General features: G+C 47.3%; 1 protein-coding gene across 5 annotated transcripts in view; it reads left to right on the top strand.

The window, feature by feature from the left end:
- Positions 1 to 1,797: 1,797 nt before the first annotated feature.
- Positions 1,798 to 18,037, top strand: part of PRDM6 (PR/SET domain 6) — a 101,164-nt gene continuing 84,924 nt past the window's right edge. For 3 of the 5 annotated variants that reach the window (XM_083576893.1, XM_083576895.1, XM_083576897.1), the window contains exons 1-2: positions 4,882 to 5,574; positions 6,162 to 6,727. In XM_083576893.1, coding sequence (XP_083433019.1) covers positions 6,172 to 6,727 — 556 coding nt within the window. In that variant the 5' untranslated portion in view covers positions 4,882 to 5,574; positions 6,162 to 6,171. Of the gene's footprint in view, positions 1,817 to 4,881; positions 6,728 to 18,037 lie in introns of those variants that run through there. The other 2 variants (XM_083576894.1, XM_083576896.1) reach the window with 2 other exon arrangements.

The following is an 18,037-nucleotide window of genomic DNA, read 5'->3' on the forward strand; positions in this document are numbered from 1 at the left end:
ATGGTCAAGTCCTTCCACTGCCCACCCCCCTAATATTCTTAAGAGGGTCTCTTCTCTAGTCTTGAGAGAGTAGCTGGAAGTGGGGAGGCAGAAAAAGGTCCTCCTTTTCTTCCACTCTTCAATTTAAATCTGAAATTTTAGGCGCAGTACTATGCCCAGAGCTCAGAAACTTATCATGCTGCTGAAATTCCCTGTTGCAAAATGCGCCTAGAATAGTGGGAGTTTCGAACTCTGGACCCAGTCTACAGGTTGACCTTTGAATTAGATTCCACAAAGGAATGGAGCAGATTGGCAGTCTGGTTTGGACCAAGGAGGACACACCCATAGTCCTAATTTATAATACAAGATACACCCTTATAAGGTTTCCATTCCTTTTTAAAAGAGTGAGAACGGAACAGGAAGGGGGAAAGTGTTCCTGTATCTGAATAGTGTCAAATAAGAGATTTTTAGAGTGGGCAGTTGGATGAACATGTAGCAGCAGAATTTCCCTCTTTTCCTTAACTCGATTTTTGGGTTACCCTCCTTTTCTCTGTGTAATCTTTTCCTGTTGCAAAATTGTGCACTATTTCATTGATGGTGGTGACCCCACTGTTACCAGATGACTTATATGCCTGGATAGCTTGGCTGACTACAGCGTGGGGCTGATAATGCCAAGGCTGCAGGTTCGATCCCTGTATGGGATCCCAATCTGGGACAGCTACATATTCCTGCATTGCAGGGGATTGGACTAGATCATCAGGGTCACTTCCATTCTGCGATCAGGACGTGCCACATTAGTGGGTCCTCCTAAACCAGCAGCTGAAGACAAGGGAAGATCGATCTCTCCGTGGCCATTTAAAGAATGGTGCCTGCAAGGGAATGAGGCAGGGGATCCTAGACGTGCGTGGGGGAGAGGGAGCGGGGCTGGCTTTGAAGCTGGATCGACGGTCACGTCTGTATGGTGTGCGGAAAAGGACCTGGCATCGGTTGCGCTCCAGGTCCTGGGAGTGCAAGAGAGTTTCTCTCCCCTAACAGCCGCCTCCTCGCCCCTTCCGTCGAAGAAAACTACCTCTCGGCATCGCTGCGCAGGGCCGCGCGGAGTGGGGCGTGAATCGCTTCTGAATAAACGTCTCTATTAATGAATTATTAGCTCGGCTCTCCTGACCTTAAAAGTGGGATGAAGAGGCGCCCAGGGCAAGAAAGGAAAGCTGCTGGAGCCTTTATCGGTCTCCTGTCAGAGGCGCCCGACCATTTGTCTTCCCCCTCAGATCGCGAGAATTAATTAATATGAAAGGAAACTTTTTTAATTGTGTGTCAAACGAAATCAGATAGGGTCTCCGCCCCTCCCAGATTCAATATATATTCTTTAGGGTCTTCGCTTCTTCCAGCTTATTTCCCCCCCTTTTTTTCACAAGGAGAAAGTGTAAGAGGCAAAGGGGTGATGTTGGGGGCGACGGGGGCGGTATGTATGTAATATTCCCAAGGAGGGAAAAAATGATGGATTTGGGGGTAGATAATTTATCGATCCTGGCTCCTCTTCCCGCTTGTTTTATTTTAGAGGTCATTAATCAATGAAGAAAAACACACCACCGCGTCTCACCTTTTTGCATGTAATACAAACACTTTCCCCTTCCTTATTTATTTCTCTGGGAATGGATTCCTAACAAATATTCGCCGATCGATCCGGTGGAGGGGGCGATGGATTTTTATCAAAGTTTGACCGCTCGCGAAACCGATCGATTTGATTTCTTTCCAGCGTTCGTCCTATAAATAATAATCTTTTTCTTTCTTTTCGGGGGAAAAAAATCAGATGAGGAAGACAGCGCGTAGAGGCCAGGTGTGTGCGTTCGTGTGCGTGTTGTGGGCGGGTGTTCATAGGATATAAGCTTTTGCTGCCTCTTTAAACGCAGGAACTAGCGAGAAAGTACTAGCACGCGCTGAGAAGAGGCACGTTTAAAGGAAATCAAGAAGAGGAAAGCGAGGCACAGCGCGCGCTGGTGCGCACCAAACAGTCTGGCGAGGCAGACGCAGAGGGAAAGGGTCAAGCTCTTTGCTCGCGCGCCTGTCGCTGAGCATCCGGACGCAGAACCGGCCTCCTGTTAAAATGCGCGTGCACCGCTAGGCACTCTCGCTTCTGCGCTGACCCTAAGCAGCAGTGTGTGTGTGTTTCACCTTGTCTCCCCAATTCTTGGGGTGGGAATTCTTGGGGATCTTATTTGGGCCGTTATATTTCATGGCTATTCCTTGCCCACTTTTAAGAAACGTGGATCACCACACCGATTTAATTATGTACCTCTCTGTGCAAAGAAAGAGGAAAAGCAATCCCCTGGGTAAAGGGGAATCGATCTCCTTGTCCCTCGCTGCATGAATGACAGCGGGAAAGTAGGGGAACCGGGAGTCGTCATCGGGGTGCTGGAAGGGACACGCGTGGCCGGTGCAGGACAGATCCAAAGCCGTCGCAAACTTTCACGAGAGAGAGCGGAAAGACCTACACAAATAATAGTAAGCGCCGTCGGTTCCGCAACGTCCGAGGCCTTAATTCATAAGGAAATTGGGAGGAGGAGCGAAGGGTAGGTTTGAACTAATCCGGCATAAACCCCTATTTAAAGTTCGGGTTTAATGGTGCGGGATCTCCGAGGGAACCCTGATCTCCGGCTAGGAGAGCGGATTGCATCCCGAAAGGATCCGTTTGATTCGTTCTCGCAAATTGCCTCTCTCCCTCCTGCAAACAGCCTGTAAGACAAATGCAGCTATTGACAATGCATTTAAGCGCAAGGAAGGGAGATGAAGAATCCTAGTTGGTGGTTTGTTTCCCCCTCCCTCCTCCCGCTTTTTTCCCTTCGCATCTGAAGGGTTATTAGCAAAAAAAAAAAAAGTGTATTTATGGAAGGAGAAGGCCAATAGTTGGAATCAGAGAACTGGACCCGGACCTAGAGACCACCTAAGGGCCTGCCGTCATTCTTAACGCGTTAAATTATAAGTGATTAAAAGCGATACAATTACAAAGGAAATGCAGGAAAAAGAAAAGTTGCTGAGAGTTCAGACTTGCGGAGGAAGTCCCATCCTGCTTCTTCAGTCACTATGCCTAGGATCGTAGCCTAAAAGCGGCGACAGAGTTTAGATCCACGCAGTAATTTTGCAGGAGCTCTTCGAATTATTCCTGGTTTTGTAGCGCATCATCGACCGTCTTACACTCAAGAGTTTTAGAAAACTTGTTTTCGCGGGTCCCCTCTCCCTTTCCTCCACCCGCGTGCTTAAAAGAGCAACAGAACTTTTTCTTTTTAGAAAATGACGACTTAGAAGGGTGGTAGGAGTGGAAATTCGTAATATTCGAGGCGATCGAATTGATCAAGGGCAGCGAAAGGATTTTGACAATCAGCCAGCTTTAAATTTCAGAAAATCAGAGGCGCTGGTTCCTTCTCGCATCCTTCTCCCTCCCTCCCTCCGTCCGCCGCCCCCCTTTAGTTGCGTGTTTGCCTTTAACTTAGGTGTTATCAATCTGTTCCGAAAAATGACGAATGACCTTGTCACAGTGACGCCAGTCAAAACATTCTCTCGCTCTGCCCCGCCGCCGCCTTTTGTCCTAGCAGTTCTGTTCAGATTTGTGTGAAAGTGTCTTGCCTTGGACGCAGACGAAAACTAAACAGCACCGCCGTTTCCCAGGCTCTCTAAAAAAAGCAAGGAGTGTGGAGCAGTGCGGGAAGGGGTGGGGGGCAGGAGGAGACACGGGCTCCGCAAACACTTGCTTGCGTGGGCTATTATTCATTGCTAAACAAGGAGCGTGGAACATGCGTTCTCGGACACGCGTGGCGCAGGGAAGCGGAACCATTCATTTCTGTCTGAGCAGAAAGCGCTTTTTGACAGGCTGTGCACGCTAAAGCAGATCAATGCCCCGCGCAATCTATCCGCCTTGCAAAGGAAGCACAGCAAGAAGTTGGTTGGGGGAAGTTTGTCATATGTATTCTTTTTTTTTCCTGGGTTAGGTTTACACGCTACACTCAGTGTGCTCATGCTCCGAATTATGAACAACCCAGGGAAAGCGCGGGCTGGTTGGGGTACAGGGAAATGGTTCAAACGTTGACCTCGCCTGAAGTCCCATCGTGTTTAACTTAGCCAATGAGACTTTAAGGGGGCAGAAGCGCGTTCGTCGGTGCACACGACCGCCAGTTCCTAACTGCTAGGCTTTTATGTGTCGTTTTGAGCAAAGGCCGGCGACTGCGCCTCAAACGCTCTGCACGAGTTATTCTGTAAAAACTGTTTCATCCTGGGGACAGGAGGAATAGATAAATGGATGAATAGATTAGCACCTTCCATTTGGAGCTGCTCTTGCCCAAGGGATAGAATAACAGAATTTCAGAGTTGGAAGGGATCTTGAGGATCATCTAGTCCAACCCCCTGGAACGTCAACATAATGACGGAATCCACAAGGCGCTTCCTTAGATCTTAAAGCGGTTCCGTGCACGTTCTCCTGGCACCGTCCTAAGTGGCTTGTGAATCGCAAAAAAGGGCTACAAAGCGGTTTGGCTTTGAAAGAGGACCGTGTTTAATTCCCTGTTTCCAACAAGGGGAAAGTTATGAGCCAATGGTTTTATTCGGCAGCTAAGACCTGGGGAATTTGGGGTGGAAGATGGGGAAAGGTGGACGGGGCGTGGGGAGAGAGGGTAAGCCAAGCACTGGAATGCCTCTGAGCCGACGGGACATCCAGAGACCAGCAAGGCCGATCTGTGGGGTGGGAGGTGGGGACTCCGAAGCATTTTGCTCGGTGGAGCCTGGGCTCTGGGAAGGGGCTCGCCTTGGCAGACTTTCAGGGGTGCCAAATTGAATCAAATACGGAGAGAGGGGCAAGTAAGTCGCGCCCCACATAATCGATCACGGCACACTATTTGAATGGACACTGGGGGGGACGGACCACCCCCTCAAATATTTTATTGGGGGGCGAAGGGACTTCGACCCCTAGCAGTTGCCTCCTGGGGACGCTTCACCCTCTTCCGAAACCCAGAAGTCTACCAATGACCCCCAACCCTGCCCCTAAGGCAGATTCCCTCCCTCCCCTCCAGCCGTCTGGCAAACGACGGAAGCAGCAGCAGCAGCCTTCTCGCTCTGTTCAAGAACCAGGCTGCTCTGAACTTAACCTACGCGAGGTTGCGCGCGGCGGGGAGGGTGGGGGTTGTGTTAAGAGTTTAAGCAGCGCTCCGATCCGCCGCTCTTTCCCCCTCCCTCTCCTCCCTCTCCCTACTGCCTCCCTCACACGCTTGTGTTTAGTGCTGTCGTAAAACCCACGTGTCTCGCCCGGAGGCTGCCAGAGCGCCGAGCGCAGCGGAGCCCCGCCGCTCCTGCCGTAGAGCGCCGCGGCGAGAGCCAGCGAGGAAGACGCTGGAGATCTCCACGCGGGACAGCCTCCCCACGTCCCCGCCGTCCGAAACCCGCTCGGGGGCCTCTCCCGCTGCTTGAGCGGAGCTTTTCGGGAACATCGTCTCTCCACCCACCCCCCTTCCCCACGCCCCCACTTTCCTTCCCCTCCACGACCCTGGATCTCCTCGGGGAGAGAAGAGCCCTGCGCGCCTTCAGATCCGGGTAGCCCACAAAGAGATCCAGGTAAAGGAGAGGCGGGCGGGAGGATAGATGGCTGGGGGATCAGGGTAAGAGATCTGGCGGGATCCTTCGCCTCCTGCTCAAGTTGCCTCGCCGCGCGCCAACTTCTCTCCGGGACGCTGGGGAGAAAAGTGGCCTGGCGCGTTTTGCTGGCGGCGCGCTTCCCCTTTCGCTTTGCGATCTTCGGTCCCTGGAAGTCCGCGGGACTTCCCTTGCCCCAGAACTTGGCAGGATGGGACGGTCCGGGGTGGGGCGGCGGAAGGAGGTGGGTAGTTCAAACGCGATCCAGAATGGTACTTGCCTGGGAGCAATTTGGGGATGGGGAGGCCAGATCCCTGGCAAGAGTGGGTGCCCCGGGGTCGCTTTCCTCCCCATCCGCCCCTGAAACTCAGGATCGCGGCAGATGCTGAGCCGTTGGCAGGCACCAAATGCGCCTCCTCTCCCTCGCGGAGCGGCTGCTGAGAGGGTCGAAGTCCGTCGGGAGTAGCATCCTCCAGACTCTGAGCCCCTCGCCGCCGGACGTCTTGCGGAGCGCGAAGTCCCGACGGCGCCTCTCACGGCTCTTTCTCTCCCCTCTCGCTCTCCTCCAGGCTCGCAGAGATGCTGAAGCCCGGCGATCCCGGCGGATCGGCTTTCCTCAAGGTGGATCCCGCGTACCTCCAGCACTGGCAGCAGCTGTTCCCGCACAGCAGCCAGCAGCTCAAAGGCGGCGCCGGGCTGCTAGGGCACCTCCAGGCGCCCGAGAGAGCCGTCGAGCCCCAGGCTGACAGCCTCCGCCCGCTGCCGGCCTCTCTCTCGTCGGCGGCGTCCTCGTCCTCTTCCTTGTCCTCCTCGTCGTCGTCTTCCTCCTCCTCCTCCTCCACCCCGTCGTCCGCCCCGTCTTCGTGCGCCGTCGCCTCCCTGGCCAGCTTGACTGCGCTGCCGGTGGCGCAGATCCCCGTCTTTGGACCGATTCAGAGCTCCGAGTCCCCGACGGGAGCCCCGGTCGCCCTCCTGCAGACCAAGGACCTGGGCGGAGGCAGCGGGGTGGCCAAGGGCGGCGAGAGGGCGCCGGCCCGGTTTCGCTGCACCGCCGAGGAGTTGGACTATTACCTGTATGGGCAGCAGCGCATGGAGATCATCCCGCTCAACCAGCACACCGGGGACCCCAACAACCGTATGTACTCCCCACCCAACCTTCCCGACGCGCGGCAGGGCACAGCCACTTTGGCTAAAGTTTGGGGTGCAAATATTTAATATGGGGAGTGGGGAGAGAGAAAGAAGGACCCGCTCTCAAAAGTGAGAGAGCCACTGAACTCAAGAGAGCTTATGGAAGAAGGAGCTTACGTCAAGGAGATGAGTAACCCTATAACCTTTAGAAGGCAGCCCTATAGGGAAGCTTTTAATGTGCAATTTTTTATTACGTTTTTATATGTGCTGGAAGCCGTCCAGAGTGGCTGGGGCAACCCAGTCCGATGGGCGTGGTACGAATAATAATAATAATAATAATAATAATAATAATAATAATAAATAAATAAATAAATAAATAAATTTAAGCCCTTGACTCAAAACTAAGCCCTGCAGTGGGGCTTAGTCCCAGAGATTTTGTGTGCATAAGATTGCAGCCTAAATTAAGGGCACCCCAAGCAGAATTGGTCATCCAGCACACGCAGACTCTCCTAGAATTACTACTTGGAACTAAATAAAACACTTCAAGATGCGGCCTTTAGATGCCTTCTCGTTGCAGAATGCCCCCGAATGATCGCTGGTAAACTTTGTAACTTCCCCCAAAGTCTCAAGAGTACTTATGCTCCGAAATAAGTCCCACTCCCAACAACGGGGCATTGCCAAGGCAGGACTTTGTGGTCGTCTGAAGCACTTAGCGCTATAGCAGGACTGGAGAGTGACCGGCTGCATAGCAAATGCTTTCTAGAACTTTGCTGAAAATAGGGTGGTTGTTGTTGTTGTTTGAAAAAATGAATATGCTTTATTTAAATATTGTATGGAAAACTAAAATGTGTGGAAGATGTTTTTCCTACATTGAGAACAAACAAACAAAAGTTTTGCTTTTTATAAGGGAACTGCTTTTTTTTTGCCTCTTTAAAAATACTGCATCCTTTCCCCTTCGGCCCTTGTTCATGCCAGTAGCACCACGCAGCTGGGTTTGCCTTCTCAGCGTCAAAGGCGAGGCACGTTCGTTCCATAGGAAGTTTGTTTTCAAAAGTATAAATGTCAAAAGCCTAATTGGGTGTCAAAACCAATATGCTATGGGGGATTTCAGAATTACTGAGACCGCCACATTGACCTTAAAACAAAACAAAACCGGGGAGTCGAAAAGCCCCCCTTCGTGAGATTTAGGCTGCAACCCCATGCAACCCTGGTGTAAGTTTAAACGGAGTAGGGCTTACTTTTGAGTAGACACATCTAGGATTGCCCCGTTACTTTTCTTTTCTGAAGTGTGGATTTGACCAAATACCCTTTTCTCAATTACAGCATGTTCCTTTACTTGTACGCCTTTGGAATTGCTTAAAATCTTTTCAGCTGTCTTAAATAACATTATGTATTATTATTGGCATAGTTAGGAGCAATCAACCTTATCAATGGCACATGCGTAGCTTTTAAACACCATTTCTCCTGTTGATATAAGGGTTTGTTTTTTTTAAGTATTTTTGTAGTTTCACGAACTACGGTTAAACAATATTTGCACTTGGATGAATTTACAACCGATCCTCACAATATTTGTATGAAAACAAATGCTATCAAAAGGAGGAGATTTGGAGTAAATGTGCTCTGGGCTGAAAGAGGCAAGCTCAGAGACTTTGCAAAGACTGGCGGAAAGAAGCCCGCAACTTGTTTAAGCAGAAGTGTTTGCATTCTAAACCTTGCTGAACCTGGACGTAAATGGGATGGAAATCGGTTTAAACATAAATAGTCCGGTTTAACTTGTCAGTGCATGGAGCAGGAAAAACGCAATTTCAATGTAACTTAGAAAGTTTGTATATATATTTTTTCCAACGAGTTGAGGAAACTTCCCAGTGCTAACGGTAACGCGGGTGGTTCTTTTTAATTGAAACTATGTCACGAAACACACAGTTCCTTAGCAATAAGCCGCACTGAATTTACTTCAATGTATTTTGAATCTGGCGAGGATCCGTCCGATCCTATGCCCAGGTAAGTACTGTATTCATAGGACCAGAGCCCTGCATCAACATCCTTCTGCTTACTCGGCCCCAGGAACCATAAACGGTGCTACCAAGATCTAGCGGGTACAGGATTGCAGCCGTACAGCGCGATCCTATATGCATGTTTCCCCAGATGTGAGCCCCATGGGGTTCAATGGGGCTTACTCTCCAATTGCAAGCGTGTTTAGGATTGCAGTTGGAACCTTGCACATTAAATGTTCATTAAATTTGACATTTTAACCGCAAAGTGGGTTTTCGGTTCGCCGGTGTCTCAGAGCGCAAAAGTTTCGCGATCCCGATCATGGGCTGTGGGAAACCTGAGCATTTCAGCGCATCGTTTGCCTCCAGAGGCGACGCAGCCCGTGTTTTCTCGGGCGGAGAGAGAGAGAGAGAAAATCTGCTCCCATAAATTACAGACTCATAAATTAATGGGCTCTGAAACGCGCTTTTAATGGCCTACAGTACGCGGCTTACTTTTCAGAGACAGAGCTCGGTAAATCTAGAAGATAAAGGGCTTGCAAGAGGAAAGGTAAAACAAAGGGTGACCTCAGAAAGGGCAGGGCTGTTGAGCCAATTCGTGCTTCCATCGCCAGCACTTAGAGAAAGAGCTTTGTAAAGGCCAGTGGTACTTGATGTAAAATACTCCACGTGGTCCACGCGGGATCGCGACGCGGCGTGGAACCGTCGGATTTGCTGGCAAACGCAGCTCCGCGCGGGTTCAAGCCCTGTGCGTGCCAGGGAACTGGAGCGCGCCTAGTTCTAGGCTGGGTTCCCAATCTGCTCCACAATCCGCTCCCTAATCCAAATCCCAATGCGCTGATCCCTCCTTACTCATCCTTATTTATGAGCCCGTTCCGATTTCTTTGGAAGCAACTCCGAACTGAGATCCTTCCTAGTTTCAAACACACAACCTCAGGGTTTGGCCAGACCATCTCGGGGCTGTGTCGAGGGGTGGTGGATCGAGCCCGTTGTTAGTGAGCCCGTCTGTTTCTCCTCTCTTCCCCACCCCCGAATGTGCCACAAAACCCTCTTTCCACGCGTCTCGTGGTCTGGTATCTCTCGTTTCTGTCTGAGATCAGAAGTGGTGCCTTTCCAGAGATCACAAACATGGAGAGGAGGATCTCCATTTTCAGAGGATATGGGGACGGTCGAAAGATAAGGGATTTTCGGCACGGGAAGGTGGAGATCCTTGGCCAGAGAGTGGTGGACTGTCTTTGGTTTGGGACTAGTTTTGATTTGCAGCGGAGATCGCCGAGCTATGGAAGCAGTTTTTGGGTCAGGAATGACTGCAGCAGAGGCTAAAGAGAATCACAGAACGGTAGTCCAGCCCACATTAATGCGCCTTTGGAGTTCTTTTCACAGGCTACTGGTTGTGGAGAGTTGGTTTTGCTTTGCAATTTCGCGCGCCTCCCGTTTCGAATGTGCCCATTGGCTAGCTGTACACGCGACGTGCCTGCCGTAACAGCATGCACAAGTGACGCATTCCACACTAAAGTGAGCTCTCAGCCCTCATCTTGTGAAAGCGCGCTGGGTTTTGGAGCGGGTTCCCTAAATTCTGAAGTTTTGCGCCAGAAATATATAGCAGATCTGCAAGGGTGGGCGGTGGGGAGTACGGAACACGATGACCTGTTGGAGTTGATTTTAGCTCCATTTATCCGACCTCGCCTCCCATTAATTTCATGTTGATTGACCAGAAACTCTCTTACATTCTTTAAAAAGTGGAGAGTCCAGTAAATTAAAAATGCAGAGTTTGCCCTTGTAATCGAACTACGGCAGGTTATTGGATTTTGCACTCTTATCTGAAGCACATTTACACATTTCGATGGGTCTCTTGTCCACTGAAGGTTTCAAGTAAGGATAGCAGACTCAGCCTCATTGAGTCCAAGTCGTTTGGCTTAACTGGGACACCTAACCCGATGCTGGTAAACCTTGTTCAGTCCAGATGCCCTGTGGTCCGACTATGTACCATAATTTTAAAGGATAATGAGGTTTGTGTCGGGGACATAAAGCTTGCTGCATTGTATCTCACATAACCAGATTCCGTCAACCTTTGACTATGATTATGATTAATATCGACATATGCTAATTGCAAATGGAATAGTGCAGAAGACTCTTAGTTTCACCTGAATATCTTTTATTGTATAGTACTGTTTTAAAAGTCGTAAACTAGAGATGATGAGGATCCCAGTGTGAGAATACCTGTGGACATTCCGATATGTACCACGAATGGCTAATTTTTCTCAATTGATATCGTGCCTAAATGTAAAGCAAAATATTCTACTTTTTCACTGTGTGTTCTGTTTGGGTAGATGAGGTTTAACAATCCTGGAGGCACCAAACAACATTGAACTGAATGGGGCTTACTTCTGAGTAGACGTGCAAAGTATTGCCTCGTTAGAGCGCCATCATGCATACTCAGAAGTAAGTTTCACGGAGTTCGGCAGAACTTACTCCCAGGTAAATGGGAGTAGGTTTTAACTAATTTAGGGCTCCTCAATCACAGATATAGATTATTTGAGAGAATATTCAATAGGTACTAGCCAGGAGTCAATTTTCAAAGAGGATCTGTTTGAGGGTATTTTTTTAAGGGGGGGGGGAAGGAAAAGTGATTTATGTTATTGTTTCAAGTGGAGACAATTCTAGCTAATAAATTGTCACAGTCTGACTCATTAGGATTGGAAATCAAATGGGATTTTGCTTAAATAAAGCGGCAGTTGTGCATTTTAATGGCTAGATTCACGCCCATGATCCTGACCAACTTAGGGCGTTTTCACGCCTGAAACTTGTATTGGTCTTAAAGGCGACTGCGAAATAAATCTGTCTTGACCAGAACGCGCCTTCCACTTGAAACCTCTTTTTAAGCTTCTATTTTGTATGAACAAACTTCACACGAGGCGCAAAAAGAGGCTCAAGGGCTTTTTCTGGCCATGTGTGATATGCCATAATTTTTTTTTACTGAAGGCTGACATTCAAATCAAATAACTCCAGTTGGGATTTGACGTCAAAGTCTTTGAAATGTCCTCGCTCCTACTCACTTTAGGGGGTAAATGTTTTGATGTTTCGATTCTTACCTATGGAAGAAACGGGGCTTTTAATTCATTTTTAATTATCGTGACGTGCAGAAGAAAGGATTAAAAACCTACTCCGCATTAATTAATCCGGAATGGAAGACAGTGATTTTGGGTTTGAGGCGACATGGTCTTTAGGATCGCAACAGAGACCCGTGTTTTATATCCTTGCGCTGCAGCTTTCGGAACTGGAGGTGGCGCGGCTCTTCCTCCTCCCTTGCACTGAAACGCCGACAACAAAGAAAGGGATCTTTCTGACCCCAGCTGCTCTGAATCGTGTCAAACTAATACAAGAGAGCAGTTGCATTGTCCGTCCTACTGGATCGAACGACAGGAGCGTTTGCCCGCAGCAGCGCTCTGCGAAATGTGGACCGTCCTCTGCCTTTTACGTTTTAAATCCGCATTTTCCCCGACTGCTACTAACGCCTCTGATTTAGCTACTTTCCATCATCCGCTTCGCCGGCGGCAGCAGCAGCAGCCTTAAAGAGAGCAGCTCGCGGCCCATATATTAGATTGAGGTTAGAAAAGGTGGTGACTGTTTATTTAAGGTGATAAAATGGTCCATCAGCAGTAATCTCCATCGATATGTGCCACAAGGAGATGAAGGATGAGGGGACAAGGCACAATTAATTGCCCTATAGTTTTGTAGGAGAGAGTGGAGGCAATGCGGCCCTCGCTTCGATCTCCTCTCCCAAAGCCCATTCATCATCTGCACATTGTATATGGGGCTCCCCCAGGGCCAAGGGGGTGGCAAGGTTTATCTACACACAATATTCTCCTAACCTTCTGATACCTGACACCGAAATTTAATTCATTCATACGCGCGATCGAAGGAGGCCAGATACACTCACACACACACAAAATACACACGCGCTCTATCCACACGCATTTCCCCAGCATTATCACATGGCTTCGCACAAAAGCCGCTTAATTCGTAGTCTCTCCTCTTCTCATTCATTTCCCTGCCCTCCCCCCCCCCCCATAAAACAACTAAGGTAAGAAAGTCACCAGATGGTTCCGTATATATGCACACACTTAAACGGAAGCAGTGGCGTGGCAAGCGTGCAATGCCCCCCCCCGTTAAGCATAATGTTTTAATTTCCTGAAACAGGAATGCTTACTTACTTATGTTAAAATGGCTCCTCTACATTGCAAATCATCAACATTTATTTTGATATGCATAACAGTGCCCACCAAAACTTCTCCTGAGTGAGCTGCACGGATTTGGAGAGAACCCGTCTAATCCCGCATCTGCTCAGATCCAGATGCCCCCGGATTAACCGGTGTGCATGTACGGATCCTGGCTGCGAGAACTCGAGATGGGCAGCCCGATCCTGTGCGGGCTCTCCAAACAGCGCGCAAGCCTGTCCGGCGGAGGAGGCTCATAATAAAACAGGTCCTCGGAGTGCAGATAACTTCTCGCTAGATAACCGATCTCTTCAGCTCAGGGGTGCTAACTTGAATAAAATATTTGGGGGGTGGTAATAATCACATAATCAAATATGGGGGGGGAGGTGATAATCGCTCCGCATAATCGATCACAAGAGGCGGCGCGTGCACACTATTTGAATCAACATATTTTTCTGGGGGGGGAGGCTCACATATTTCATGGGGGGGCCTCCTATGGATCTCTTCCTCCTTTCCTGGAATCATTCGAGCTTTGCATCGCCCTTGAGATTTAGGGATCGCTTTAGGATTAGATCTCCGCCTCCTGCGCTCTTCCCCTCCCCTGCCTGCGCGCTGCTTCCGCGGAAGCACATGGGGCTCAGGTGGCCGAGAGTATCTTGACCAATAGGATCACCTGCTGCCGCCGCCGCCTCGCGCGGGGTCTGAGGGAGACGCCGAGCCGCCTCCCAGGGCCGCTTACTCGCCCGCAGGCCGCTGAGCCGGGCGGCAGAGTTTTCCCTCTTGAGGGCGTTTCTTCGGGCGGAGGCCACAAGGGCGTCCCCAAGAGGAGCCCGAAGGAAGGCCTGTTTCCCTCGAAAACGCGGGCCTTGCTTGCCTTTGGGCCTCGGAAGAGGCCTAGTCACTCGGCTTTTCTGCCTCTGTTTCAGGTAATGGGGCTTCTCCTCAGGTTCCCCAGACGGGCCTCCCTGTCCTGGCTATGTGGGGCGACACACTGGGGTGCCTCTTTGCTTCCCCCCATCTTTTTATTATTTTTATTTTCCCTCGCCCTCTTTTTTCACATCAGTACAACAGCACCAGGTGCAAAATGGAGAAGACTTTTTAAATCACAGGTACATTTTCTTTGGAATAGACCTGTTCTAAGGTTTGTGTGCGATAATTCCTTTTTTTAGACGTTCAGGGGATGTTGGCCAACCTTGGGCCACTTCAGAGCGGGGCGTAACTTGAATATTGAATTATAAATAAATATCAAACACCCCCCAAGTGCAAAATAGCAAAGAATAAGAACATGTTGAGTTCCTGTAGTTATTAGCTTGTAATGCATTATTGCATTGCCATCTGATGATATCCAAAAACTTTGGGTGGTTTGTAACTGCTAAAAACAAAATTTTGGTGTGTTTCTATTATTTGTTGTTGCTGTATGTAGTTATTAGTCAAGTCATGTATAGGAAAAAGGGGGAACAAACCCATGCTGGATCACGAAATACTTTTGAAACTTCCTCAGTTTCAGAAGTTGGTTGCTGATAATGATATTTAGGGTGGGGACTCCTGTTCGAGAAATAATAATTTAAAAAAGAAGCTTCTTTGAAGGCTTGTTATTATTTTTTTTCATTTACAAGTGATTCATTGTGATTTTTGGAGTCATGGTTTTTCAACCAAATATTAGCAAGTGAAAAATACCCTAGAGGTATGAATTGCAAATTAAATCCCTATAATTATCTTTCCGTTTTTGACTACGAGACACTTTTCTGGAGATAATTTTGAGTTAACACAGCTAATACAGAAAACTATGTTATTTATTAATAAATCAAAAGGCAGGCTAGCCTCAAAGTATACCTCTTATATAGGGCAGGACTTTGGGAGAGGGGGAAGTTTGGTTTAAGAATTGGACAGTTTGTGGCAAATTATTGTCAACTTGGCTGTTCAGAGGAGATGTACCTACAATCAGGAGTATGTGTTTGAAGTTGGGGAGTGCTGCGTACAATTCATTAAAAAAACACAACCTCATGATGACACTTTGGCTGCTATTTTTGGGTGGGGTTCAGTCACATTCAGGTTGTGAAGTTATAGTTGATGGTTATAGTCTTAGCAACAAACCTGCTTCCCGAAAAGATCCAACTTTAAGGAAATTGACACCAAGGTTACAGGTTCGATCCTCGTGTGGGACAGCTGCATATTCCTGCATTGCAGGGGATCAGACTAGATGATGCTCAGGATCCCTTCCAACTCTACAATTCTATGACAAGAAAATGCACTGGAGTAACACTTTTTGATTGCAACATCAGTTAACTGCCCTGCAAACAAGTCAGAACATATTCTCAATTGACAAGTTGTCAGTTTCATGAATGTGAAGTGCTAGGTATTTGCTTTCTGTGGCTAGTGAATGGAAACTTCTTTATCAACACGTTATAGCAAAATTGTCCATTGTAAAGGAATATGCATTCTATCAACAAGGGGAAAGTGCACAAAGAATACATTAGTGGCCATAGGGCAATGACTTATAGTATCCTGGACTTAAGGCCACCTATTCATTTCTTACTTTTTAAAGACAAATTCAAATTTCTTTTGAGCAACATTAATTATCAAGAGGTAACTGGAACACTGATTTCATTTTTTATGGCTTTCACTTCTTTGCTTTCACCCCTTAGTATTGTATTTATGTTTAGTATCGTGTTAAAGTTCAGCTAGTGAAAATCAGATTGCCCAATTCGGGCAGAGCTAGAGGATACTTGAAACGTGTGGTTGCATTTCATATCTTGGTTTTTTTGTTAGCTTGTTTAAAAAAAGAAAGAACAGACACAGGGGCAGATCAGCTGAAAAACTGTAGGAATACAGGTCACCAAGAAAGAAACAGCTCAAGTGAGAAGGTCTAAATCTGGCATGGGGAACCTATGAGCCCTCCAGATACTGTTGAACTCCAACTTGCAGCAGCCCAACCAGGATGGCCAATGGTGAGGGATGATTGGAGTAGAAATCCAGTAATATCTGGGGGGAGGTTCTCCATGCTTACTCTATAGCAGGCATAGGCAAACTCGGCCCTCCAGATGTTTTGGGACTACAACTCCCATCATCCTTAGCTAACAGGACCAGTGGTCAGGGATGGTGGGAATTGTTGTCCCAAAACAGCTGGAGGGCCGAGTTTGCCTAAGCCTGCTCTGTGGCTATGTCAGGAACAGACACTTCTTGTCTAACACGGTTCCCATGCAGTTTTGTCTTACAAAAATGCATACTTGTGAAAACTAAAGGAGGATTGGCTGATTATCTGATCCTATTGATGCCTTATATAAAAATAGCAAGGTGGTTTTGTGAGGCATGAGTGAAGGTTTCATTTTGTTTCAGAAGCCCTCTTGCCCCTGATGTCTGACCCTGAATGTTTCCAAAAATTTGTGTACCCAGTTTTATAAAAAGTAGGAATTGTTCGTGCCCCAAGATGTGATGCTGTATTATTTATTTGTATATTTTGTTTAGTTTTAGCTTCATATTTTATGTACTTTTAAGAACTCCTGGCTTTTTTATGATGAAAAAGCTTGACCATCTTTTGCTCAAGGTTTGTGTGAGTTAGAAATGAAGTAAATATATAGATTTCAACCAACCCTTTAGTGTCGAGCAGTTATACTAACTGTGCCAGTGTCTATTAAAAAGGTAGATATTTCCCCATAAAATTCACTTAAACTTCGTAGATGGGACTAAATTGTATTTGCTTAAATTAATATGTAATATACCATATTTTCCCATGTATAAGACGCCCCCATGTATAAGATGCCCCCTACTTTTGGGGACCCCAAATTAAAAAAATGGACACATGCACTATCCAGATTTTTAACCTTATTTTAAAGTAAAAAACCCTAGTCTTACACATGGAAAAGTATGGTAAATATAAAATACACACTGAGTAAAAATGTGTGTTTGCTTTTGCTTTCTTTCTTACACGGGCGACATTCGAACATGGCACACATGAAACTCAAAAATGCCTTAAAAATAATAATTGTGCAGTATGTGAAAATGCTTGATTGTGTATGTTGCCATAGATTAGCTGACTTTAGTATGACGCATCCTTAGATGCCAAACTCTTTAAGATTTAGTGAATGGTCGGTTCGTTGCATAGCAGTATCACAAGTATTTTCCAAAGGCAGATTGGGTGCTGGTTTCCCCACACTGAACTGAGGGGTGACCGAAGGGCATCACAACTATGATGTAGTGCACATGCAGAACAGAAGGCAAAAGGTCGTAGGGGAGGGCGCCTAATTTTGGCCTCGCACAGGGAGCTGCTGAAAATTAAGACCAAAGTCTGCCCCTGTATTTTCATTAGGTGTTTTTATTTTTATTGTATGATGGTGGTGTTTATGTACTGTTGAAAATTAACTGTTGGATTTGAGACAATTATACCGCTATTTATTTGTGCAGGTATGTTCGAACAGTTAAATAACAGATAACACAAGGCGTTCCTTGTTTGTAAAATTGGGACGGTAGAGATAACCATGCACATTTTAAGACGGAAGATATTAAACTATTAATGGATAAGAGAAGTTAACATATTTTATTAGTAGCCAATTCAGTGACTTCTAGTGTTGTTGGGTTGTTTTTTTTAATAAAAAGCACTGGCCAACAATAATGACTTCTACAGCGTTGATGGTGTGAGATATATATATATATATATATATATATATATATATATATATATATATATTCTTATTGTATAAACTTGCAGATGGGAAGCTCAGTGGAGAGCATCTGTCTTGTATGCAGAAGGTCTCAATTCAATTCCCAGTATCTCTGGGTAAGGCTGGAAGAGAACTGTCCTGAAGCCCTGGAGAGCTACTGGCAGTTGGTGCAAACAGCACTGAGCTAGATGGACCAATGGGTCTGACTCATATTATGTGGGGTCCAATCCACCTATTGCTTTTTATTCTGGCGTAGTTGTTATGCTGCTTTTCCAAGCAGTAAAGTCTGTTATATGTAGCACAAAAGTTTGTATGTTTACTCAGAAGTAACTTCCACTGAGTGCAGTGAGACTTGGGTTCGGTGGATTGCAGCAGTCCTAAGCACACTTTCTTGGAAGTAAAGCCTGCTGAACTCCATGGGAATTACTGCTGAGTCGGCAGTTCGAATCCC

Source organism: Podarcis filfolensis (genome assembly GCF_964270895.1).
Source record: "Podarcis filfolensis genome assembly, chromosome: 11".
Classification (NCBI taxonomy): Eukaryota; Metazoa; Chordata; class Lepidosauria; order Squamata; family Lacertidae; genus Podarcis; species Podarcis filfolensis.